This window comes from Lissotriton helveticus, chromosome 4_1, assembly GCF_964261635.1.
Source record: "Lissotriton helveticus chromosome 4_1, aLisHel1.1, whole genome shotgun sequence".
NCBI classification, from domain to species: domain Eukaryota; kingdom Metazoa; phylum Chordata; class Amphibia; order Caudata; family Salamandridae; genus Lissotriton; species Lissotriton helveticus.
The window spans coordinates 553086261-553113872 of NC_136063.1; the positions used below are offsets into that span (position 1 = coordinate 553086261).

The window sequence follows — 27612 nt, forward strand, 5'->3', positions numbered from 1 at the left end:
GTGCTAGTCAGGGCTGGCAGCGGTGGCCGGCCTGGCTGCCTCTGGCCTCAGATGTGAGGCTGCCGAAGGCGGCTGCTGATGGAGAGGAGCGAGGCTTTGAAAGCCGTGCCAGTCTTCGCTGCCACCGGGAGACCAGAGGGGAAGAGGGCACAGACACGAGCAGCCGCGGGTTGGCAGCGGCCGCCTCCCTCGGCCCTAGGTACCCCGGCTGCCTGGCCGGGTGCCAGGTGCTGCATTCCTTCCCTTGGTGAGAGCAGGAGCCAGCGGGGGAGGGACCGTGGACCACGGGCATCGAGCCCAGCAGAGGGGGAAGAGACAGGCAGGGGACGGGCGGCGCACACCACAGCGGGACCCTCCGCCCCTCTCTCCTCTGCACCCACAGCACCTGCGCGAGCTCAGCAGCATCCACAGCCCCGGGAAGTGCGGAGCGCCGCGCAGGCCGACCTGAGGGAATCCGAAAAAGGTCACCCAGGAGCGCGGGATGAGAGAGACTGAACCCGGGGTGCAGAGCAGGGTCAGATATTCACGGGGCGCTGCCTCAGAGCCAGGGCACAGGTTTCAGTCACGGGGGTAGGGAGGGGAGCAGGTTCTGGCGAGTTTTCACTCTGGTTAGTGTGGGGGTGGCCCCAATTCCTCTTTGGCCAGACCGTGTGCGCTGACACAAGAGATCACACACGTTTGAGTAAGCGCGCCTGTGAATCTGCGGAGGTCGGGACTGCGCCCGAGCCTTCACACCCCTTGGACTGAATACCTCGAGATCGCACTAGGAGTGTCCAGGCTGGGAAGGAGTGTCCGGGCTGGGAAGGAGTGTCAGGGCTGGGTAGGAGTGTCCGGGTTGGGAATGCTCCTGGGATCCCGTTGTGGGCAGAGTGTGTTTTCCTGTATGGTTAGCAGAGTTAATACCACGGAGTCTGCATATTGTCTTGTCCCTGGCCCGCCTGGCCTGAAGCCAGCCAGTGCAGAGTTTGGGTGCATTGGGCATCAGTGAGTGAGTGCAAGGTGTGGTATTGACGTTGTCTTTACCGGGGTGGCTATCTCTAAAGTCTACACTGGCCTGGTGTTCGCTGGGGCCTGTAGGGAGTGACTTGCACACGAGTAAGCATTGGCTGGGGCTTCCTGGGGAATCCTGGAGCTGGACAGCAGGGTGGAGTATTGTCACAACTCCTGAAATTCGGCAGTGGGTGTGAGCAGCCCTCAGACTGCATATGGGATGTAGAGAGCAAAATCCTGAGTGAAGGCTTCGTGAGAGCTTCTGAGATTGCACAGCGGTAGTGGTGTGAGGGGACACATGTTGCACAGAGCTAGTCGTGTGAACGGTGCACAGAGTGCGCAGTGGCAGTGGTGTGAGGGGACACATTACACAGAGATAGTCGTGTGAACGGTGCACAGTGCGCAGTGGCAGTGGTGTGAGGGGACACATTGCACAGAGATAGTCGTGTGAACGGTGCACAGAGTGCGCAGTGGTGTGAGGGGACACATTGCACAGAGTTAGTCGTGTGAACGGTGCACAGAGTGCGCAGTGGAAGTGGAGTGAGGGGACACATTACACAGAGATAGTCGTGTGAACGGTGCACAGAGTGCGCAGTGGTGTGAGGGGACACATTACACAGAGATAGTTGTGTGAACGGTGCACAGAGTGCGCAGTGGCAGTGGTGTGAGGGGACACATTACACAGAGATAGTCGTGTGAACGGTGCACAGAGTGCGCAGTGGTGTGAGGGGACACATTACACAGAGATAGTTGTGTGAACGGTGCACAGAGTGCGCAGTGGCAGTGGTGTGAGGGGACACATTACACAGAGATAGTCGTGTGAACGGTGCACAGTGCGCAGTGGCAGTGGTGTGAGGGGACACATTACACAGAGATAGTTGTGTGAACGGTGCACAGAGTGCGCAGTGGCAGTGGTGTGAGGGGACACATTACACAGATAGTCGTGTGAACGGTGCACAGAGTGCGCAGTGCGCAGTGGTGTGAACGGGCACGGGTTGTATGCACAGTGTTCGTTGTGTGAACGGGGGCGGGGCACGGGTTGCCCAGTGGATTTAGCGTTGCTCAGACTGTATGGTGTGGGAGCCCCTCAGACCGCACAGCGGAGGTGGTGTGAACGGTGCTCGTACTGCGCAGTGTTTGCGGTGCGAGCCCCTTCCTTGGACCGCAGAGTGAAGGCAGAGTGGGCGGTGCACAGACTGCGTGGCGTGGGGAGCCTCTGAGACTTCACAGTGACAGTGGTAGGAGCGGCGCTCAGGGGGCAGTGTCCACCGTGTGAGAGTCCATTAGCCCGCACAGGGAGGAGTGTGTGCCGTGGTGGCAGTGTGTGAACCACTTGGACCACCCAGTAGCTGCGGTGTGAGAGCCCCTCGGACTTCCCGGGCCCTGATGCGTTCACCCCCCATGGCACCAAGCCTGCGCCCGCTGCTGCTTCTCCTCGCCCTCGCCAGGCTCTGGGGCTCGGCTGGGGCCGGGTGCGCCGAGGCCGGCAGGTGCTGCCCTGGCAGAGACCCCCAGTGTGCCACCCAGGGCTGGAGGCTGGACCGGGTCTACGGCACCTGCTTCTGCGACGAGGCGTGCCCGCGGGCCAGGGACTGCTGCTACGACTACACCCAGGCCTGCCCAGGTAGGTGGACGCTGCTTGTCACATTCACAGGGTGCGCAGGGGACTCTTTCTGCGCCTTCAAAAACACAGGCGGGCCGGGCAGGCAGAAGATGAGGGCGTTGTTGCAGATCACACAAAGTGTCAGAGGCCAGGCGTCCATAGCTCCAATCTGTACTCATGCATGCGCACCATATATATATATAACTCACATTCCTATACACAGGTGAAATGCTTTTGGGGGCTGTTATTTGATGCCGGACCTCAATTTCTCATCTTACTTATCCCCCTAAAGGCATCCACAGAACAGCTTTGCAGGTGTCCCACGGTCCACTGGCAGCCTCACGGCTCGGGCGTTTCCAAAGTAGGTTTCTGCTTTCAGAGCCCGGTGAGGTGCCATGCACAGCCATGCCACCGTGGTTCCTTTCTGGTGGTGGCCTACTGTAGCATGGGGCTGGTTTCAAGATGTGCCCAGGGCTGATTTAGATTTACAGTCCGTCTCTGACGGGTTGTTTTCTTCGGACCATATAACACTGGGGTTTCTGTCCTGACCTGCCGTTCTTATAAGCGATTAATTTTCAATTACGGTGCTTAGAAAATTGGAGAAAAAAACACACCAGAGTCAAATCGGAACGTAAGTAGTGACTGTGACTGAGCGCTGCAGCGGGTGCACGGCCAGCGGAACAAAGGCGGGGGAACCGGACCTTTAGAGTCGCTATTATAGCGGAGTGCGTTTTCTTTGGGGTGATACAAACGAACCTGCACCCCTGCGAGCTGCCCGCCTACACACTCTCTGCACAGCGGCACTGTGAATCAGAAGATGCAGGCGCGCGCTTCATCACACGCCATGAAGGCAGCAACCAGAGGGAGTTTTACTTTTACACTGTGAGGGGGCAGTAGTAACCCGTGTGTCACGTGCTAGGAAGGAACGGACTCCCTGACTTCTCTTCGAATTATAAAATACAGCAATAATTATAATTTAGTGAACCCTCCAGTCCTCTACGCCTAGGTGCCACTGCACCTGCTGTGTTAATGAAAGCCACGCCCCTGTGAGTTAGGAAGAAGTGCTGGCTATAGGTACAGGCAGGCCCGGCTCCAGGAATTTTTATTTGGGTGGTCCAAGGGTGCATTTGGGCGGGCCACGGCAGGCTCGATTTGTCGCATATAGGTCTGGGCAGGCCTGCTTCAGGGCCCTCCTTTATTAGGTTTTGCCTAGCGAAAGCTGCGCTCTGCGCAGCTTTTTCGCGCAGGCGAAATCCTGTTGAGAACTGTAGGGTGCTTTGGGTCGGCCCTCGTCATTGATTGGCTGGCTCCGTAAACGGAGCCTTGCCATTGGACGAGGGGCCTGTCCGTCAATGCCGGACCAGACACGGGGGCGTTCCTGACATTCTTTGCCTTTTGCCGACGTCACGCGACGCCGGGAACGCCCCCGAGTCTGGTCCGGCATTGCCGGCACTTCTGCGTCTCTCCTGCCCCGTGACTGGCCGGCCGGCCAATCCTAGCGCGGCCGGCCGGAAGTGCCCGCCCCCCGCAGCCCGGGGAAGAAGGAGAGGAAGACGGCAAGCACTATGGCGGCGCCCGCGGGGAGACCGGAGAAGTGCCTCTCCAACCTGCCGCTCTAGCTGATTCACAGCATCCCTCCAGCTCTCAGGCCGTGCAATCAGGCTCTCGACGCTGCCTGCCGCAGGTCACACCGCCCTCCCGACAGCCCAGCCCGCCTCAGATCGGAGTGAAGTGCAAATCAATATGGTAATTACATTCCCATGCTGAACCGCAGCCAGGCTGGTGTGGCGGGAGCTCCGAGCCTCAAGTCTTCGCTTCCAGGCGCTGCATTGCGGTTACACCTTTTCTGATCCATTCTCGGCAGGCAGCGCTTGGGGACATCTCAGAGTCCCCGGTCTCGCTTCAAGGCGCTGCATTGCATACATCCTCTCCTTACATAAGTATCTTTCGTTCCCTTTTTGTAGGGGAGGAGGTGCGAAGCCTCTCGAGGCGCTATGTTCCCGTCCTCCTGCGCTCTGAAAGTTGGTGATCTTCGCCCAGCCGAGCCCGTTTCGAGGCGCTGTATTGCCTTTTCTCCTTGCCCCCTCTTCTCATGGGCGGGTTGCGGCCGCTTCTCGAGGCACTGTGTCCCTGTCATTCTGTTCTCCGAGGGATAGTGATGTAGACACAACTGAGCCGGTTTCAAGGCGCTATGTCCCTGTCCTCCGCCTGTACTCTGAGGGTTGGTGATCTGCGCCCAGCTGAGCCGGCTTCAAGGCGCTGTGGCACCTCCGCCTCTTCTCTCGCCTCTCCCCCGTCCGCTCCACCCTCTCGGGGGTACCTCGGGGGTGGGGGGCGGGTACCCCCGAGGCCCGGAGCCCTCCCAGAGCCCTCCCGGAGCCCGCGGGGCTGGCCCGGCTCCAGGCACACCAGCGCCTCACAATCGCGGCTTGTAGCGAAGTGCCTCTCCAACCTGCCGCTCTAGCTGATTCACAGCATCCCTCCAGCTCTCAGGCCGTGCAATCAGGCTCTCGACGCTGCCTGCCGCAGGTCACACCGCCCTCCCGACAGCCCAGCCCGCCTCAGATCGGAGTGAAGTGCAAATCAATATGGTAATTACATTCCCATGCTGAACCGCAGCCAGGCTGGTGTGTAATAGGCTTCAACACATTGACAAAGCCAACAGCTCTTACATAGGCGGGACCTGGCTTTGCCAATGCTTGCTATATATTTTCAGTTTTATATAGGCTATCTCGACCGAAGGTATTGGAGCGCTTTATATGAGCAGCGGTGACATCACACGCGGTCACATCCTATTTCAGGCACAGGAGATATAGTGGTGTGCCGAGGATCACAGGATGTTGAGACGATGCGAGACTCGAACTTGTTTCTTCAGTGCCACAGTCAGCCGCTCTGGTCCTTAGGCCACGTCCTCGCGGTGTTGCCTTCCCATCCGATATTACTCTTGTGGATTGTGGGGTACGCTTCAAAGCGCTGCACGTACTCCTCCCCCCCCCCCCCCCCTCCTCCATGTCGTCCTGTGGATGTGGGCGACTCTGAAGCCCATGGTCCGCTTCAAGGCGCTGCACCAGGGTCTACAGACATGTCCAAGGTCAGAGTCAAGGTGACCCCGTTGAACCCGGCTCCCTGGCCGTCCTCCGCCGAAGCCTTAACCCCAGCCCTCTCCCCCCGCCCCCACCGCGTTGACAGGCCAGAGTCTGTCTTCAAGGCGCTGCATTAAGTGTATACCAACTTTGGCACTTTCTATGCAGAGGGTGGGTGTGGCGGGAGCTCCGAGCCTCAAGTCTTCGCTTCCAGGCGCTGCATTGCGGTTACACCTTTTCTGATCCATTCTCGGCAGGCAGCGCTTGGGGACATCTCAGAGTCCCCGGTCTCGCTTCAAGGCGCTGCATTGCATACATCCTCTCCTTACATAAGTATCTTTCGTTCCCTTTTTGTAGGGGAGGAGGTGCGAAGCCTCTCGAGGCGCTATGAAGATTAATAAATGTTTTATATTTTTTTACTTTCTATGTCTGTCTGTTACATGGTTACAAGACGGGGGATCTTAAATGATTTTATATCTATGTATTTTATGGTCCCTGCCCTTTCCCAGCCTGTCCTCTCCCAGCCTGTCCTCTCCCAGCCTGTCCATTTCCAGCCTGTCCTTTCCCAGCCTGTCCTTTCCCAGCCTTTAAACTTCCAGCCTGTCCACTTCCAGCCTGCCCTCTCCCAACCTGCCCTCTCCCAACCTGCCCTCTCCCAGCCTGCCCTCTCCCAGACTGTCCCCTCCCTGCCCTCTCCCAGCCTGTCCCCTCCCTGCTCTCTCCTAGCCTGTCCTCTCCCTGCCTGTTGTCGTGTCCCGGCGGCAGCAGGCAGCAGCGTGCACTGCGTCCCCGAAGTAACAGCCCTAAAGCAAGCAAGAAGTACGCCCCCCTCCCACCAATCCCTGTTAGGTAGTGGAAACTGTCCAAACTGGGGTGCAGACAGCCCCTCTCACCTTTCGGCCTGGTACCACTGCACCAGCCGCACTACTTCCCGAACTGACCGTTCTCCACTTCAGCCCCGTCTAAATTACAATTCATGCTTGTGACCCTTTTGCCTGCTTGTGCTTGTTTTCATGACCCTGTTGCCTGCTTGTGCCTCCGTGTGCCCCTGTTGCCTGCTTGTGCCTCCGTGTGCCCCTGTTGCCTGCTTGTGCCTCAGTGTGCCCCTGTTGCCTGCTTGTGCCTCCGTGTGCCCCTGTCGCCTGCTTGTGCCTCAGTTTTCGTGCCCCTGTTGCCTGCTTGTGCCCCTGTTGCATGCTTGTGCCTCCGTGTGCCCCTGTTGCCTGCTTGTGCCTCCGTGTGCCCCTGTTGCCTGCTTGTGCCTCTGTGTGCCCCTGTTGCCTGCTTGTGCCTCTGTGTGCCCCTGTTGCCTGCTTGTGCCTCCGTGTGCCCCTGTTGCCTGCTTGTGCCTCCGTTTTCGTGCCCCTGTTGCCTGCTTGTGCCTCCGTGTGCCCCTGTTGCCTGCTTGTGCCTCCGTGTGCGCCTGTTGCCTGCTTGTGCCTCCGTGTGCCCCTATTGCCTGCTTGAACCTCCGTGTGCCCCTATTGCCTGCTTGTGCCTCCGTGTGCCCCCGTTGCCTGCTTGTGCCTCCGTGTGCCCCTGTTGCCTGCTTGTGCCTCCGTGTGCCCTTGTTGCCTGCTTGTGCCTCCGTGTGCCCCTGTTGCCTGCTTGTGCCTCCGTGTGCCCCTGTTGCCTGCTTGTGCCTCCGTGTGCCCCTGTTGCCTGCTTGTGCCTCCATGTGCCCCTGTTGCCTGCTTGTGCTGTGTGGGTGTGTGTGGAGGGCTCTGTGTGGCTGTGTGTGTGGGGGGCTCTGTGTGGCTGTGTGTGTGGGGGGCTCTGTGTGGCTGTGTGTGTGGGGGGATCTGTGTGGGTGTGTGTGTGGGGGGGCTCTGTGTGTGTTTGTGTGTGTCATTTGCGAGAGATAAAGCTAGTGGCATTGTAAATGACAATGCCATTATTTATGTTAAAAAAACATAAATAAAAATAATGTCAAGAGCAATGCCAATAGCTCTAACTTTAACAAAGGCAAAACCATTGCATTGTAAATGCTTGTCTCTTCTTAGTCTTACAAGGCCCAGTAAAACGCACTCTTTTCCAAATCTCTTTCTAAATATTATCACTCTCAAAAAGTGTTTTTTCCATGTAATGTTCCTTTGATGGGAAGAGGAGGTTTCTGAAGTGGGAGTATCAGGCAAGTGACACTTCTCGGGCTCCCTCTGTGCGAGCCTTCAGGGAGAATCCATCTTCATTACTACTTCCACCTGCTACCCAACCCCACTTCAACAACTAAAATCATCAGAGGGCTTGTTGAGAGGCGCGAAAGGCCCAGAACACCAAAGCCCAAGAATTAGCAAAAATCAAGAGGAGAGGAAAATTACCATAACTTTCGTCCATCGAAGCAGGAAAACACACAGGGCAAAGGAAACTGAACCCAGCCGGAACCCGCCAATGTACGGCATGAACAAACTCATCCAAAGCTAAAACAATAGACTACAGGTGTAATATCTGCTCTTGGAATGTAAATGGCCTAAGCACAAAACTAGAAGATCCAGACTTCATGGAATTTTTCAACCAGCACAATTTAATCCTCTTTCAAGAGACATGGCAGACAAATTCTTCACCAATAGTAGGATACAAAGAATATCTTAACCCGGCCAAGAAAGACTCGAAATATGGAAGAGCTAAAGGAGGCCTTTCAATCTATGTCTCGACCCACATCTCTTAGCAGGCCTCGGAAGTGGATTTAGACACAACATGGATGCTATGTATCCAATTAACAGCCCCTAAATCCTTCAGTTTACTAATACTGAACATATACATTCACCCATCATCCAAACAAAAGAGATTGAATATCGATACCCTAGCAGCAACACTGGATACACTTAAACTTGCTCACCCACACTCCAATATTATTTTATCAGGAGATTTTAATATGAAATTACTAAATCTCAGGAAAGAAAGTCCAACAGGCCACGTTCCACCTAGCAAACAACGTGATACACATGGTAATAGGTGTGCTACCCTGTTGGAAGAACGCTCATTGGGCGTGTTAAACGGACAAGTGACATCAGAGAGCCATCCAGCATACACCCGGGTAACGCAGAAAACATGCTCAATCATCGATTATACATTAACAGACCTAGACCTTCTTCAACATATCACTAACTTTGAAATCAAAGATAGGTCAGAACGCGACCACCATCCTCAAACCTTTACTTTACTCCTAAATACGGCCGACTCAGTAAAAGACAAAGTGATGTCCCAACACACAAAATGTTACAACCTGAGACGTTTAATTTGGAAAAAGGAAAATATTGGCGAAATCATGGCCGCATGTATAGCCCTATCGGAGAGTTTTAAAGTGAATCCATCATGTATAAAGGCTTGGGAAACCTTCACTCAAGACCTAAACAAAGAATTCTCAAAAAATGTCCGTAAAGCAGGCAGACCGGCAGGGGTAGGGTGGTTCCCCAATAGTTTAAGGAAACAAAAAAATCAATTGAATAAACAGCTAAGGCATTTGAGAACTCGAGGCCCAGAATCTTCTCAGGACATTCGCTCACTAATATCAAAATTAACAAAAGACCTCAAAAGAGACCCCAAGGTGGCCAAGAAAGACTTCAGAGAAGATCTCTGGGCAAAACTTCTCTTTGCCAGTAACCAAAAAGACTCCAAGCTCTTCTGGGACATAATTAATCAGCTATCTAACGGCAAGAACCGGCATTTCAACTCTGATGTAATGGAGGACACCTGGAAAGCACACATTGAGCAAACATATAATGACATCCTACCCTCAGGAGTCACAAATCAAGAAATCCTGATTGCAGCAATAGTTTATGATACATCAAAGATTGAACTGCCAGAACCACTTCTCCAGATTTCTCAAGACCGGGTCCTTAAAACCATAAAAAACCTAAGGCCAGAGGGAGCTCCAGGACCTAACGGATTGCCTAATGCATTATTCCGGCACGACCCCTCATTCTGGTCCTACATCCTTACCCCATTATTCACACACACACTATTGTCAGGTACGGTTCCAGACTCCTGGAGAGGAAGCATCCTAAATCCCATATATAAATTGGGCCCACGTTCAGACGCTGCCAACTACAGATTGATCGCACTCATCGATGTTGAAGCCAAGATTTACGCCTCAAACCTGCTGGCAGATCTAGAAGACTGGGTGAGCTATACAAATTTGATGCCAAATACACAAACAGGATTCCGGGCAGGAATGGGCACCCTTACCAACATCTCAGTGGTCACACTCCTAGTTAATCAAGCTATGGCTAAATCCCGCTCCCTTTACGCCTGCTTTATTGACCTCAGAGCAGCATTCGATAAAGTACAGAGGGCAAAGCTATGGGTCTAAATGCAAAGCTTGGGGGCACCAACAAAACTTTTGGAGGCAATTATCAATCTTTACTCGGACACATGGGTCCAAATAAAAAAAGGAGACGGGCGCAGCATAACAAGTAAGATCCAAACTAAAAACGGGCTGAAACAGGGGTGCCTGCTGGCCCCTTGCCTCTTCAACATCTATACCGCCGACCTCGAGAAACACCTTCAACAAGTTCAAACCGACCTCCCAAAACTGGGCAAAACACTAATCACCAGCCTTCAATACGCAGATGATATCATCCTTCTATCACAAACACCGATAGGCCTGCAACAATCAATGACCCAACTAGGAGCCTATACCATCGCATCCCAATTAACAATTAATCTCAAGAAAACAAAGGTGCTGTGCTTCTCAAAACAACATAAAAAAGGGTCAAAAGGTAAATTTATCTGGAACCTAGGTGACAAACCAATAACCCGGTGGAAACTTACAAATACCTAGGGTTTCAACGGGATCAAACCTCTACTTCAAACATCAGCTGAATCAAGTGAGAACGAAAGCAAAACAACTTTTTTACGCCTTCAAAATTTTACACAGGAAATTAAAAGGCTGCTCAACAGGGCATCTGCTGAAGATAATCACAGCAAAATTCATACCAACTATATCATATGGGTTGGAAATAATGCATACAAAAGACTCAGCCGCCCTTAACCAAGCCCAATCAAGCTTCTTCAAAAGGTTGTTCTCAATTCCTTAGCACATTTCTCAAGCCCAGATTCGACTGGAATACGGGCTAAAAAACCAGAAACCAGCCAGACAAGGGGCGGTTGTTATGTTATGTTATGTAACATTTTTAATGCGCACAGATGCTCCAGCGAAGGAGCGTCCTGGCGCAGGGAAAGGCAAACACAACACAACACTAAAACCAGCAATAAAAAAGCAGAACACTTAAAACAGGGGAAGTTTTTAAAACAGGAAAGTTTTCAAAGCCCTACGGAAGGATATCAAATCATCCAAAAGGCGGATTTCCAAAGGGAGCGCATTCCAGAGGAGTGCCACTTTCACTCGAAAGGAGCGTCCCCCCATCCGACTAAGTCTGAACCGGGGAACAACCACCAAGGATTGTCCCAGGGAACGGAGTGAGCGAGTTGGCACATAGGGAGAAATCAATTTATTAAGCAACACAGGTGCCGACTCTCGAAGAATTTTAAAAACCAGGGTGAGGGCCTTAAATTGAATACGCTTAGTCATCGGAAGCCAGTGTAAGGACCGCAAAGTGTTGGAGGTAGGGCAGGTCCGGGGCAGGCCAACCACCGCCCTAGCCGCAGCGTTCTGGACTCGCTGTAAACGAAGTATCTCTGCTTGGTTCGCTCCTAAAAGGAGTGAACTAGCATAGTCCAGGCGAGAAATAATCATTGCTTGAATGACCAGCTGTCTTGTAGGAGCATCGAAGAATTTAAGCAGGGGTCTTAGCCCGCGTAATACTCCAAAACAGCAGGCCGCCACTCTCTTCGTGTGAGTCACAAAGCTTAACGTATGGTCAAGCCATACTCCCAAATTCCTGAGTTCCAGGACAGGGACTGGAGCTGTTCCCAGCTCAGAAGGCCACCATCCATCTCCCCAGAGGTCCGCATCCCTTCCAACGATCATCACCTCCGTTTTTGACGCGTTCAGCTGGAGACAGTTGTTATTCATCCAGCTGGCCACCTCTCTCAGTCCACTGCGGAACCTGAGGGCATCCTTCTTGGCATCCCCGCTGATCGTAACCGCCAGCTGAGTATCGTCGGCATAGGAAACCATGGTAAGGCCCCATTGCCTAGCGACTTCAGCCAGCGGTTGCACGTACAGATTAAACAGCGTGGGACTCAACGAGGAGCCCTGAGGCACCCCCAGGTCCAACGGATGGTATTTGGACATCAAATACTATTGGCAGATGAGGCAAGCAGAAGATAACACATTAGCCCACTCCTGCTGGGAAGAAATCGAAAAGCAAGCGAGGCTAAATAATTCCAACGCTACGGTCCTAAAAGGATCACTCAAGGACCTACACCTCGAGGGGGCATGGCATACAAACACCTCTTTCTCTGGTTTCAAAAAGGCAGTAAACAGCGCAACCAAACACATTTCGCAGCTAATGGATAAAACTGCATTCTCAAAGAAAAAACACGCTTGGGCAGTGATTCATTCTTATCAGTCGCTTAAACCACAAACATACTTGTTAGAACACTTTTCACAACACAAAAAGCATTATCTGACTATGTTACGGTTGGGGTCATTCCCCACGAAGGACCTAACTCCAAAATGAAAACAAGTATGGTTAACAAAAGAATGCCGGCTGTGTGGACAAGGAGAAGAGAGCCTCTTACATCTCCTATGCATCTGCCCCGCACTCCTAGAAATTCGTAAAAGGGTCCTCCGCAAGTTGTTGATAAAAAAACAGCTACGGACATGCAGAGCTGCAGTCATACAATGTCTTGGAGGTCACTCCATTGAACTATCTTGTAAAGCCATTATGCTTTGGAAAACGGCAGCCAAAGAACTAGAAAACAAACACAAATGAACTGGAGCGGTTCCGTAAAGACTGCTTGGACCCTTCTTCTTCTTCTTCTCCTGCACCAACATTATTTGTTGGTCTCCTTGTTTACAGTACCGCCTCTCACTGTTCAAAATGTCATTTTAATATGAAAGTTAATTTTATGTATTATCTATGGATGATTATCTAGGTCATAACAGTATTGTGTTTTCATCTTTTAGCACCTTTTTAATCCTCATCTATTTATCTATTTATGTATTTTCTTCAACATGTTTGTATTATTGAACATTTTCCACTCTTTTATGATTTTTAACGAGATCAAATAAAAGTATTTCTGAATGACTGACTGACTCCGGACTCTGCAACGCACTCATCCCCTTACAGGCTTGATTATCCACTACTCCTCTCCAGTGCACCTTATCTCACAGCTGACTTTGGGCCCCAGCCCCATATCAGGCACCATCGGGCTCCACTTTCATTTTTCTCGGTAAAAACATTAGTAAAATCACCTTGAAACTTAAAACATGGAATATAGCAGTAAATATAATTAGCACGCACTTTAAAGTATGTTCCACAGTAGCCCTTATGACCCGACTGCTAATTAAATAAACAAAAACAGAAAGTCCATGACAGGGCCAGCTTTAGCGCTGATGCAATCGTCTTTTTTGGCACCACACCAATTACCTCTTTCTCTGTAAATACCTTTACTACCACCTTCCAACAGGGCCCCTCATCCCTCCATGGCCCCCCCTATTGACCTCCTCCTCGGATTCCCTCACTGCCACACGCCACAAGTGCCCCTCATCTCCCCATAGCCCCTACCCCTCATGACGTCCTCCTCAGACTCCCTCACTATCACCCTCCACTAGTGCTTCTCATCTCTCCCTAGCTCCCCCTCCACCCCATGACCTCTTCCTCGGATTCCCTCACTGTCACCCTCCAACAGTGCCCCTCATCACTCCATAGCCCCTCCCACTAACTCCTCCTCGGATTCCCTCACTGCCACTCTACAACAGTGCCCCTCATCTTTAGGTAGCCGCTATCTCATATACATTTCATTTGTTGTATAGCGCTACTCATATCAGTGAAGGGTGTCACAGTAGTTTACACCACGCACACATTAATAAGAGACACTCAATCATACAAGTATGTAAATCAGTCTACAGGGAATGTCACATAAACTAATGAGGATTGCGAGGTGTAGGAATCACATGTCATCCATACTGGTGGGCAGTATATTTTAAGAGGGTTTGGTCTGGGGAAACACGACCTTAGGATTTAGAGAGTATTCCATGTGGGTCAGCTTTACTGATAAAAATGTATATCTGTCCAAAAATACTAATTTTAGCAACATTAAAATAATGAAAGACTGAGGAAGTTCTAACTATATCACAAAACAAAAAAGCGAAGTTCTAACTATACCATTCATGTTTGTATGCAGCTCTTTGGTGACAGTTCATTGGTCACTGTCCTATGTTAGGATTGTTACTTCTGAACTGCAAGTAACACAAGGATCTCTGTGACAAAGGCAGTAACCCACTGAGCTTCCACATAAAATACAGTTAATCTGAATTTAAAAACTACTAACAGACAAATGATTGCTCTCTTCAGCAAGATCATTAATCACCAGCGTTATCTGGGCATTTTGTATTGTCTTGTTGTCCTGCATCAGCCATGATAATGATAAAAACTGTTCAAATGAAGCACACACGAAGTATGTGTCCTACTGGGTCTATGCAGATTTAAAAAAGAAAAACAAATAGTAACACATTCTCTTACCTACTCCATAAAACAAACTTTGTGCCACAGTCTGATGTGATAAGCAGCTGCAGGGGTCAGGAAAGGTGAATAGGAATAAACAAACTTCTTTTCTCCTGCACTGCATTGAAAAAGAAATATCCACACAGCAGAACAGTAGGCAAAGGTAACCATTGTCTAAGAAAGGATTTGTCGCCCTTTGCCATGGGGAGATGAAGGGGTGAAAAAAAAACCAAAGCCTTGTTACCATATCAATGGTCTTTTAAAGACCTGTGAAGTACTCGGGTGCAGCTGCAATAATCTCTAAAACTGTCTGTGTGTGTGTGCGCCCGGGAAGCTGTCTCAGCCCGGGTGCACGCACACACAGACAACCCTTTGAGCCCAATGCCATTGCGTGCCTGCCTTCAAGCCCTCACTGCGAGGGCCAAGGCTCCTGTATGGGTAGGCCAGACTCAGGTTTGGGTGGGCCTGGCCCACCTGCTAGAACCGGGCATGGGTACAGGCGTCTCCCTCAGTAAACCTGACATGCTGTCCATAAAAAGTGAATAAGACCCTAGTGAGGCAGGATGAAATGCAGTATTGCCAAATTCAGGGGCCATGGTCACGCGAAATTCAAAACAGATCATAGACAATTGCAGAAACCTCCCTCTGTGCTAGCTAAATAGTGCTGCCCATGTTGTGCATAGTGTAATGCACAAAAGCGGATGGGAGGAATGCTTGCAATGTATCTATCTACTGGCACTCGCTCGGTGTAGCACCCCAACCCAGGGCTTTAAGTGGAATGAAAAAAACAGGGGGGCAATGTAATTAAGGGTGTGGTGTAAAAACACGTAAACTAAAAATCTGTGCTTAGCATAGGGTGTCTCCCGACTTGCATTTTGCTGTTTCTGTCATTGCATCCAGATATATGATACACCGAGTAACATCATACCTACAACAAGTCAGGACTTTTGGCTTTGTCAATGGTTGTTAGTTGCATAAGCTAAATAAGCAGCAACTGTGGCTTGTATATAATATTGAAAAAGCTTCCACTTAAAGCCCTGTGACACCACAACAATGTTGCTGCTCCTGAGTTTCAAACACAGAAGGGAACTCTAGAGAGAAAATGACTCTTTCTAAAGGTTTTCCCTTCCCCAACAACTCTCACCTGGCATGACGCCGTGCCGTAACTTCTCCACAAGTGATTGGTGAGCAGTGTGAACAGTGCACATCCACGTGCCTGCTGTCATTGCAGTCCAGAAAACAGACCGCCTGTGCCAGGGCTCAAAACAGACCTGATAGAGACCTGTTTCGAGGCCTCCTTTACAAAACTGCCGGTGCTCAGCACCAGTGGGACTCGGCCCACTTAAAGCCCTGCCCCAACCCTTAGTCCTTTTACTCACCATGCCACCTCAGTTTGTCCAGAGCAATATGCAAATGATTATTTACCCTGCTCCTCTTGGGAACAGTCCAGCCCGAACTACCAGGCCAGGTCCTCCCTGAACCGGAACACAAGCAACCGAGGACTGATTTTCCCTCGGTATGCCTTCATCAACTGGGTACAGCTTGGTTCCAGTGACATTGTGAGCATGGGACCCATGTTTGGTCATACTCATGCCACTTAGGGCAGTACATAAAACACAAAACGTTTCACTTCTTTTTTTACATTTCCTTATCATCTTTAACCCCTTCGCTGCAGGGCTGATTCCCCTGCTGTGCTGGGGAGGAGGAAGGGCGCACAGCGCCCCCATGCTCATGACGAGCTCAGCTCGTCATGAGCCACGGTGCTCGTGTGCTCATGAGGAGCTAAGCTCGTCACGACCACACCCGTTTGTGTAGAATGCTCGCACAGCAGGGGAATTAGCCCCGCAGGGAGAGTTCTAACGGTCATGAAGAGCTCTGCTCGTCATGAGCATGGGAGGGGTTAAAAAGGAAGGAACGAAAAAAAATCTATTTTGCACAGAGAGAAGAAAGCATTAGATTTGAGGTCTGCCAGTGCTACTGGAACACATCTCCCTGGCCTGGCACAATAGTACATGCCATCATGAAACTGTAAGGTTATGCATCGAAAGGGAGCTTAGGTATGCACAGGCATATGAAACTTAATAAGTCTAGAAAATGTTGTGGCTAACTGGGAGGAAGGGGGTGAGAGCAGAGAGTGGCTGGTAACTCTGACGGGAGAGAGAGTTTAAGGCTCCTGAATAGGAAGCCGGGGATATGGCCAATGGCAGAACGGGAGGGATACTTTGGACAGTGAATCCAGTGTTGTGGGGTGACCTGGATCAAAATAGATGGTAGGGGGATTATGAGAAATGGCAGGGCTCATCCAAATAAATTAATAGGAAGTTGCCATCAGGTCGGTGAGCAATCTATCCCACTCCTGGATGATGTTCCAGCGCTGTATGACCCTAGCCTCTTCCCTATGGAGCTGCCTCACCACTAGCCCATGTGCACAATGTCTGTCTCCAGGTTACAATAGAGGGGGCTGTGGGATTTTAATTTTTATAGTAATGGTGTGTTTTGCAATGATCAGGGCCAGGCCATTAAAGCACTACTTGGGGCATTTGTATAATACTAGGCTCTTATCTTCCAAGTGTCCACCCGCCATATCTTCATAATGTGCGTCAGCTTTTGAGACCCCTCAGCCTGAAAAGAGCCCAATCGAGGGCCATCCCAAAGCACATATTTAAATTCTCCTGCTGGGCATTTGCATATGGCACATGCGTCTAAAGCCTCAGGGAATATTCTGTGATGCCACTTAAGAGACAGGTAAACCCCGTTTAATATGTAAAATGGAATTCATTTTAGGTGAGTGTTTCTATAGATCTTGCGGGGATACTCCAGTACTTTCTTCCACTCTTTGTCATGTAAGGCTTTGCTAAATTCTTCCTCCCAGTTCTCTCTCAAGGATTGTAAGGAGATCTGAGTGTGCTACAACAGCTTTGTACAGACAGGATATGAGTGTGCGGCAATTGTCCATTGTTTCTAGGGTGTGTACAAGCTGGTGAGTGTTTGGTTCAGACTCTCCCACCATTCCTAAGTCTCTGAGGACTTGGCGCAGGAGACCATACATAAAGAACTGACCCTTGAGAAGGTCAAATTGCATTATCATTGTTGGAAATTGTAGGAAATGGTCATCTTGGAAAAGGTCACAGAGTGAGGAGATTCCAGCCTGAACCCAGAAACTCGACTCAGGGCTAGTGAGATACTATTGTTTTCTGGGGAGACCTAGGAAAGGTATGGAAATGGTGTAGGGAGTTAAGCCCATAGTAGCCAATAATCCCCTGTTTAGGCAAGGTAATTCCCCTCAGGGTGGGTGCTAGGGACCAAGCATTGGGATTTAAGCTAGGATTTAGGCTTGAGCAAGGGGGTGGGATTTCAGGGAGCTCATTTCCTTAAGGGAAAGCACTGATATCCATTGACGTTGGGGTTCTAAATAATAAAATTAAGAAATTGGGGGTCCTAAACTAGCCTTTGTCAGGAGGGAGTTACATTTTGGGAAGGGCCACTTAATGGTGTCCGTTTTACCAAATTAGTTTGCCCAATAATTTGTTGTGGTCCCTAAAGAATTTCAGAGGAAGTACTGACCGGAGATTGGCGCAGTGGTGCAAAACGCGAGAAAGCGTCACCATGTTCAAGACTGCAATGTGACCTGTTATTGATACAGCGAGGGATCACCAGATTGTGACTGGAGTGTGAAGGGAGGTCACTGCAACTGTAAGGTTGCCATACAGGAGATGGTGCTCTGAATAGACTATCCAGATTCCTCGGTCTTGAATGGAGTTACCCTCCCACTTTACCAGTCTAACTGTGCATGAATCACATTAGGGGACAAGGGGAAAAGGCAGACCTTACTCTAGCTCACTTGCAATATCAAAATAGATGCACAGGTGTCTAAGATGAGCGATGCTAGGGTCAACGTCTTATATGTCTTTGAGGTAAACTAACATGTCGTGTGCATATAGGGATACTGCATGTATCACGTCCTGTAAGGAAATTCCCACTCTCTCCCCTGGAGACATGCATGGGTCACTAGGGCCTCTATTGCTAATGCTAATAAGAGTGGAGAGAGGGGGCAACCCTGTCTAGTACTCCTGACTACTGGATGACTGTCCCATGGACCTGACTCTAATTGTGGGATCTGTGTAAAGTAGCCAGACCCGGTTGACGGTATGGCACATGTAACCGAATCTGGGCAGGACATGGAACAGGTAGGGGAATCGAGTGCCTTTTGTAGATCTAGGGTTAGGGCAGCAGCATAGGCCCAATGGACCCGCCTCAACTTCATGATTCAGAACAGTCACCAGATGTTGAATGCAGCATTTCTACCTGGGGTGTACCCATTTTGCTCACCATGTATCAAGTGGAAGAGAGCTTGTTAGATTTGATGGGCAAAAGTCTTTCTCATGATTTTGTAATCCATGTTTACAACTGCTATCAGGTGGTGAGATGATGGGTCCCTGGGTTCTTTTCCAGGCTTTAATAGTCACACCAGGGACACCTCGCGAAGGGAGGCTGGGCAGTGCCTGAATTCTAACTCTGTCTTATACAGTTTTGTCAGTTTGGGTGCCAGGGTGCTATCAAATTTATTGTAGAAGTCCATAGAGAGGCAATTGGTCACAGAAGTCTTTCCCGATGCTAGTTTGGTGATCGCTTCTTTCCCATCCTGGGTAATGATAGCTGCATCAATCTTGCCAGGATCTATTTGGGAAAGCCCAGGGGGGGGAATGGCCTGTAGAAAGGACCGAAAACTGGCACCTGGGAAATTAGAGGATGGGTGGTATAAGGTCTTGTAAAAGTTAGCAAATATTTCATGCATGTTTTACTTTGAGTACCGCAAGTTGCTGTCGCAATGGCAAAGCACTTTCACTGGGGGTTGTTTGGATTCTCTATTTACCAGCCACACCAAGAGAACACCTGACCTGTACCCTTCAGAGTGAGATTGGATCCTGAATGCTGCATTGCTGTGGCCCGTGGAGGGAGTTCTGTGGGGCAGACAAATTAATAAAATGCATTTCGTAGTGCACCCTGCTTCGCATTTTGCGCGCAACAAAATTAGTTTTATTTAATTTAATTGTTTACTTACCTGCAATCATCCATATTCCGGTGTTTACGACCACACACCCTGCCCCTCCCCCGCCCCGCCTGTCTGCCCCATGGAACTCCCTCCACGGGCCGCGATTGGATGTCTGGTGTGTTGAATTGGATTGGAGACTATTTGCCTCTCAACCGCAATGTACTCTTTTCCCATTGTAAGTAGTACTCAGGATAATATTGTTCCTTTATCCAGGGACGTGTGGCTACAGGTGCCTCTGATAACAACTTTGAAAGCCTCCCATCCCATGGCCGGGGAGGAAGCACTATCAGCATTAAGCTCAAAATATTCCCTAATTTAGTCGCCAGGGTTCTTCTGAAAGCAGAGTCCTAGAGGATCCATGGTTTTAGACACAAGGTAGGGATAGGGAAGGGAGTTCTACCCCAGCCTAGACCAAGCAAGAACGTATTATGGTCCAATAGTTCTATGCCGCGGTAATAAGGGGAGGAAACCAAGGAACAGAGAGTTTTTAAACATACAGTTCTGTCCACATGGGAATAAAGATCGTGGGCTTGATAATTAAATGAGTTGAAACAAACCATAAGGTTATGACGGCACCATGCATACCTTAAGGACATGTGTTGGAGCCATGAAACCAGGCTCTGTGATTTGGAGGTGGTGGGATCAATGAAAAAAAGGATGAGACACCTAATGAAGTGTCTAGAACACAGTTGAAGTCTCCTTCCACTACCAACCGAACATGTCCCCACTTTGCTGGGTAGAAATAGAGTCACTGTAAACCTTTGGGCTGGTCTGAATTGGCAGCGTAGATGCTGCCTAGTGTGAGCACAGAACCATCCAATTTAGTTTCATCTTTGGATAATATTGAGGATATGCTCTATTCCAGGTGAGAGTCCCCTTGTTATAAGCAGAATAACTGCTGGTGTGAATTTGACCCCTCCATCTCAATTGAAGTCTATCACCTTCTGACTGTTTGATATGGAATACTTTGTTTAGTGCTTTATGGATTTTATAGCGCTTGGATGGACTGTGCATCCCCATGAAATTCAGGAAGATTATTTGGAATGTTTGTGTGTTCAGCATTTATTTAGAATTGTATTACTAGCCCTTTCCTTGCGGGTATCAGGAGCCATCTCCCATTTGAGTTCTAGTGTGACCAGGTAGGGTCAAGAGAGGAAGGGTCTCCAGCTCTCGTAAAACTATACCTGGACGAACTGGAGCTGAACAAAACATTGTGTGAATACTAGAGGCAGAAGGCAATGTACCATCTGCCCAAACCTTCCATAACAATGTCCACAGGGAGGGTGGAGTTGAGACCCTAGCATCAAGGGTGCTAAGGCTCGCTGCTTGAAGGAGGTTATTCCAGGTGGCCCCAACCATTTCAGAAGGATGAAGGTAGGCACCAAGTGAGGCCCAAGGTTCTCCCAATGGGTGTCCCAGGGTTAGTATCAGTATAGGCCAGAGAATAACCTCCACCTAGCTTGGTAATCTGTCCACCAGAACTGACAATAAGATTGTCATTAAAAGGTTGGGGTAGTGAGGGCTGTTTACATTAACCTCAGCAGGATAGAGGAGAATATCCCTGAAAGGGGCAGCTCACAGGATCAAACCTCATGGGGATCTGGGATGGGGCATGGGTTGGAAATGTGGCCAGAGCAAGAGTTAGATAATATCTTCTACCAACTGAAGGGTCACCCTAGGAGGGGTCCTGGGTCATCCAGGATGCATAAGGAGGTAATCCCGTGATCTGAGTCATCAAAGAAAGTGCCAGAAGGGTCCCCCGGGGTCCCAGAAGGTCACCACCGTGCTGAGGGCTGATCATCTGCCAATCTGAACCTGTCTTGAGAAGAAATCATTGAGGAAATTGGAGCTTTAACAGTCTGTCACCATGCCCAGCAACATCTAGACAGTCAGGATGTCCACCTCTGGGCCCCCTCAGCCTAAGTAGAAGTGCCTCTGCTCTCAACACAGTCTGAGGCCTGTTTTCTTTTAATCCATAGCAATTTTAAACTTTGCTGGCAAAAGAACAGCATAACTGACACACATCTCCTCCAGCTTACGTTGGATTCCAAGGAAGGAGTCCCGTGGATGCTGGACCACCAGCGAGTAGTCCAGAAAAATTAAGATGCAGTGGTTATCTTTGAGTATAGGGTCTGATTGTCTTGCCATTTCTATGATTGTGTCCTCATTTTCGAAGTGGAGAATCTTGGCCACCAAGGGGAAGGGAGGGGCCACATTTGGATGACAACAAGCGGGCACTCTATGGGCTTTTTCTATTGAGAAGTATGGTGTTATTTCTTCGGTAGGTATCACATCTTTGAGACATTTTTCTAGATAGTCCACCATTTTGCTACCTTCAATGCCCTCCAGGAGGCCCACAATCCGTATATTGCTATGGCGGGAGTGACCCTTCACATCTTCAGTCCTGTTCTCAAGAAGGCAAACATGTTCAGTTAGGTTCCACAGATGCTGCTGTAATTGGTATTGCGAGGTTGGAGGTCTGATAGTGCTTTCTCTGATTACGTTACACGGTTTGCCAGTTTTCGATGCTCATCACGCAGAAGGTTGATGTCTACCCTATTGCATCTAATTTTGATTCTACAGAGATTCAAGATGTTTGGATTGCTTTAAGAATGATTTCAAACTAGTTGCGGTCCAACGATGAAGTGCTGGAAATGGCGAAAAGGGTGGTAATGCTGGCACAATGCTAGCTTTTAGAATCTTGGTGCATCCTCTAGCAAATTCTGGTGGTAAAAGGACAAAGAAGGAGGAGTGTTTTGGCCCACTTACTGTCACCTGAGTTTGAATAGATTGTCTGCTGGTGACATAGCATGAGTAGCCCAAATCTCTCCAGAGTTTGCTCTTTGCTCTCAGTGAACCAAGTGCAAAGACGTGTGGAAGATGACCGATCAAGACTCACCTAGCACTAGTAGCAGGCCGAAGAGTGGAAGGCGAGATCCCCAGGGGCTGAGGACTCCTCTGGGAAGAAACCAGGGGTGCACAACCAAGTCAGGTTGTAGAGTGGGAATGCTCTGGGGTACATTGTCCCTGTCCCGCCCACAGGCTGGTGCAGCAAAGTTTGGCATATCTATCCCCTCTTTTTGGTCTCGAGCCTCCCTGAATGCAGTGACCCCACCTCAAGTGCTCCACAGAGCCCTTGGAGTGCAGTCAGAGCAGACTGGGGAACAGGGCACCTCCAGGGAGGAGTAGGGTCAGTTGCCAACCATTACTGATGGCTCACCACTCGCCATCCCTGGCAAACCCCGCCCCAGGGGCTGAGCTCGCAGGCCAAGATACAAGCAAGGCGAGTAGACACGAGGTATAAGGTAAGCGAGGATGAGTCAGTCCTTGCTTGCTTAAGCTGTACCGCCAAACAGAACCAGGTGGGAGGATGTCATCCTCAATAGCAGCTGCATCCTCATAGAGAAATTGGCAGCCTCCAGTGCAAACCCACCCCGGGTCTGCCGGGCACAGTATCTAAACAGAGGCCCACCAAGCTCCCACCCCTAGAGGCACAGTAAAGCTCTGTAGGCCCATGTCGATTTAATTTTAGTGACCCCACAACAGTCATCGTATTCTAGCAATTTAAAATGAGGATATTGTATGGGGATGTTTGTTCTGTTCATGACATAACACCTAAATGCTGTGCACTAATCTGGCAAAAGAAATGAGTGTACTGTTCACCTAGATCAGCAAGCAGAGTCCCTCAGATGGAGGACAAAGGCCCTCATTCCCAGTTTTATCTAATTTGGAAGAGTTGTGTGCTTCATTTGAAGTAGGTTTGGCACATAGGGTAGGGGAGCAGTGTAACTTTGATGGGGGTGGTTTTTGTCAAGTAGGGCATGGCCCTCGTGCAGTGAAGCAGTGTTGTTGAGATTGTGCTTCAGTTTACCTCAGGACATAAGGCAATTTCCGTTCCATGTTGGTTTTTCTCCCCTAAAGTGGTCAAGTGATTTCTGTCAGAAGGCAGCACAGTAATATTCAATCATAGTGTTGGAGTAGTGATCATCACATGAAAGGAGTAATGTTCATCAGGAGGCGAAGCCTTTCTAATGTAGGCCAAAGCCAGTATTCTTGTGGCAGGGCAGTGCCTCTCAGGTGTAGAACAGATTCTTTCAGACAGTGGAGCAGTGCTTATGAATAACAGCAGTCATATTCCTCAGAGTGTGAAGCTGTGTTTGCAGAGCTTTGATTCTCAAGCTAGGCACATTCTGTTAAACCTGGCTTCCTTGGCCTGGGTTCCCCCATCTTTATGCCTCTACCTCCTGTATTTTTAGACTGTGTACTGGATTTTGTTTTTGCTGGTTTATGTGCTCTGGGCACTTTGCCACTGCTGATCAGTGCCAAAGTGCAAGTGCTCCCTGGGTAAATTGTGATTCTAATTGGTTATCCATGATTGGCATTTTTGATTTACTGGTAAGCCCCTAGTAAAGTGCAATGTGTGTGCCCAGTGCCTGTAAATCAAATGCTACTAGTGGGCCTGCAGTACTGGTTGTGCTGCCCACATGTAGCCCTGCAAGTGTGTCTCAGACCTGCCACTGTAGTGTCTGCGCACACAGTTTTCAACTGCCACGTCGACCCGGCAAGTGCACCCACTTGCCAGGCCTAACCTTACATTTTCTAACATGTAAGGCACCCCTCAGGTAGGCCCAAGGTACCCACATGGGCAGGGTGGAGTGTATGTGAAAGGTAGGACATGTGCTGGTGTGTTGTGCATGTCCTGATAGTAAAATACTGAGTACTTCGTCTTTTCACTATTGAGAGGGTGTTTGTCCTACAGATTAACTTGGGAGCTGTCTGCCTTGTAACATCTTACAAGTGCAGTATTCCATTAGGACAAGATATAGATTTGGAGTTTAGGCTCTCTGAATACAGAATTCAATGACCCACCTTTTAGTGAAGGTGGTTTTTAACTTGTGCCACTTTTAGAAAGTAGCAAACACAAGGAGATGATGGACGGAGCGCTGAAACTTTTCAGACACTCACCCCCAGTCACAGATCTAAGTTGAATCCTGGGAGGACCTAGCCTGGCAGTTCAGGCTGGACTGTTCCCATTGGGCACTGGGTCAAGACTGATTTGCCTGTGGCTGGGTTCAAACTGGAATGGCATGGTGAGCAAAAAAAACTATGGATTTAGGCCCAGAACTCTGTACTGGGGTGAATGTATGATATTTTTCTGCATTCTGTCCTTCAATTGTTCTTTTTGCACTTTTAGAAAGTAAGCATTTTCTTGTATAACCAACCATTGTGTGTGCCTCTGCCTGTTTGTGTATTCACCATCTGGTTTTGGAGTGATGGGAGCTGGGGATGTGCATTCACCGTAGACAGTAACAAGGGGGTGTGTCCTTCCTCTCCTAGGTGACTCATAGCCAGGCTGAATAGACATTTCTGCATTTAGAGAGGTTGGAGAAGTTTTCACGAGCACCTGGATAGGCTCTGTCTGCTCTGCTAAATGCTGTCTCCATGCCCTCTAGTGAAGGTATTCATCCTGTAGAGGCTACTGGTGTGCTGACCAGTGGGTGGCGCTGTTGACCACAGCACGGAGCACAGGAGCACAGCGGAGAGCATCGAGTTCGGGGAGAGGGTTGGCGGCGGCGGTGCGGAGCCGGTCGGCGAATCTGCTTTGGTACCGTGACCGAGGTGGGGCGGCGAAAAAACAGATCCCCGAACTCTGAGAGCCGCACAGGAGCCAAAAACTTAGGAACCCGGCACCCGGCTCTCGGAGCAAGGCACACGGAACCCTACCACGCGCACCGGTGCATCCGGAGCATCGTCAGGCTGTCGGTCCGGCTGCCTGCTGCCTGCAGAAGAAGCAGCAAGCGGTGGAGGAGCAGGCGGCAGCGGCGCGAGTGGCACGAGCAGGGGGACTGAAAAGCTGCAGTTCGCAGCCCATAGCCAACAGCCCTGCAGCCCAGCGCAGCCCAGCCCAGCGGGTCCGCCCTCCTTCCGCATCAGCCTCCTTCCGCAGCTGGGTCTCGAGACACGAGAAACAAGCTGAGCCAGGCAGCAACAGAGAGAGTGAGAGCAGCAGAGAGCCAGAGGAGAGGAGCAGTCCTTGCAGTCTGAAACAGTGAGCAGGGCGAGCTGGGCGAGCGGGGCGAGCAGGACGCCGCCTCCACCGCCGCTATCCACCAGGCGGCCAGTTTCGAGCGCAGAGGTCTTCATCCGCCAGGTGCCAAGCGCTAAGCGCCAAGCCGACTACCCGACTGCTGAGTGCCGAGCATACCGAGCATACCGGGAAAGGGGGGCAAAGGCATCACGGAGCAACAGAGGGACTTATAGAGGACAAACGCGGGGCTACGGCTTTGCTCCAACACGCCGGGACGCAACCGCCCTTCTGTTCCAGACTGCTCCAGCCGGCCCGGGTCCCGACACACGGGACACAACCCATCTGCCCGCGAGTGAAGGCGGGCGGCAGTGAGAACATCGTGGCGCTCGACGGGATTGCTGGCAACAATCGGGATCCGACCTTGACGACTACTGACGGTGGTGAGAGTGACCACGGCGGTGAGAGTGAGTACGTGAAATCCCTTACCCTTACTCTTACTCTCACTCTTCTCCCACACTCGCCCTAAAAAGTCCAAAACAATTAACTGATTAACTGATTCCCAACTACTCCCTACTGGTGTTCTGACGGCTGGCGGGTGAATTACTGAAGAGACTTGATCACCGCCAGCTTAGACATCCACCAGCCAGTGAGAGAAGTCAGCGAGAGAAGAGTGGAGAGTGGGGAGAGGTGGCGATAGGTAGGAGGCTGAGGCTCCCGGTGGCAGGCTCCCGGCAATAGCCCCCCTCCCCCCCTCTCCCCCACCCCCCGAGGCTGAGCAAACGTAACAGTGCGGTGGCTGCAGGAGAGGGTGAAAGACTACAGCCTACTGCTCACATCACACCACACTAACAGTCCACCTATAGCAAGCAAGTCTCTGCCCGGAAGCTGCTGCGGAGTGGCAAGGAGGGAGCGCCCGAGTCGCTGCAACCAACCGCAAATCACTGCAGTGCCAATAAGCACACAAACGGGGGTCCTCAGTAGCAGCAGCAACAGCACAGCCTCGGTGACAAAAGACACGGAGGCACGGAGACACAGTGAGACTCTGAGACTTGTAGACCCCCCGGAAGGAACTCGTCGGATCACCATGAGGTCGGGTAGAGAACGAAGACCTCCAATAAAGCAACCAGCCAAACGAAAAAGAAATAACACAACCACGAGTTCAGCGTCACCGGAAAAAAACAAGCGACCTACTAACAGCAACAAAGAAAAAGACAAAATAACAAGCGACATCACCCTGCCGGAAAACAGCCCCAAGGAAACCAATACTAGCACAACCGACGGTTCGCAAACCGGTGGACAGCAATCCGATAAGGACATCAATCACAGCCCAACCCTGCTTCCAGAACAACCCAGAAGCAACAAAAGGAAAAACACTCACCAATTAATCAATGTAGTGGGACAGCAAACGGAAATAAAACACAATTTTCAGCCGAAAATTTACACAAAATTTGCCTTCCTAAAAAAATCCAGGAAATGTCATCTTTTCCTCAAATGATTCCATCATGGGCCTCCAATCTCCACTACAACCCGTTAACGCAAACAACGCTCTGCCACAAACCAAAAACTACATAGTAGCAGAAATACACAAGGCACCGACCCTAAGGGAAAGAACGGAAGTTGTCGGAGGCGAAGCCGGCGCAGGGGACAACGGGCCAAAAGAAACCAGAAGGCAAGAGCCACTAGAATGCATCAACGGCCAAGCCCCGTTATCAGAGGAACCAATCGAGGGAACCATTGATGGACGCAATGAGAGAACAAACCAAACAAGTCCCTCACCAAAGGAGGACACACCAAGGAAACACCCTCCAGATCTGGAAGGGCCCCCGGAGCCTCATAGTAATAAAAAACATCCATCTCCAACCAAACCCTCCTCATACACACACCAAGGGGTGGCAGAAGCAATAACAAACCAAGAACCAGCATCCCCCCCAAGCAGCCAACACCCATCCAAAACTAGAACAAAAAACCCAAGGCCACACCATGGCTCCTGACACTCCGGGATCAAAACCCGACCCTGCAAATTCGTCACCAAACTTTGCAAGAGGGGATCAAAGCTCCCCAGACAGGGACATGACCTTCCTGGTATCCCAAGAATGGAGTGAGCTAGTGTAAGCATATAACGTAACAGGACCTACCAACGGAATCAGCGAAGAAAGCTCCTGTCAGGCCACAGAAGGGACCGGAGATCCCCTTAATTCCTTCTGGGCAACCCTACTTAACACAATACAGCTATCCTCAACGGCACTTCAGTATCAATCGGACAAGCTTGACTTACAACTGAC

The 27612-nt window shown here is 50.3% G+C and overlaps 1 protein-coding gene across 1 annotated transcript in view; it reads left to right on the top strand.

Annotated features, from left to right (window-relative positions):
• Positions 1-2038: 2038 nt before the first annotated feature.
• SBSPON (somatomedin B and thrombospondin type 1 domain containing) overlaps positions 2039-27612 on the top strand; it is a 222048-nt gene continuing 196474 nt past the window's right edge. The window contains exon 1 of the mRNA XM_078687144.1: positions 2039-2614. Coding sequence (XP_078543270.1) covers positions 2377-2614 — 238 coding nt within the window. The 5' untranslated portion in view covers positions 2039-2376. The remainder of the gene's footprint in view (positions 2615-27612) is intronic.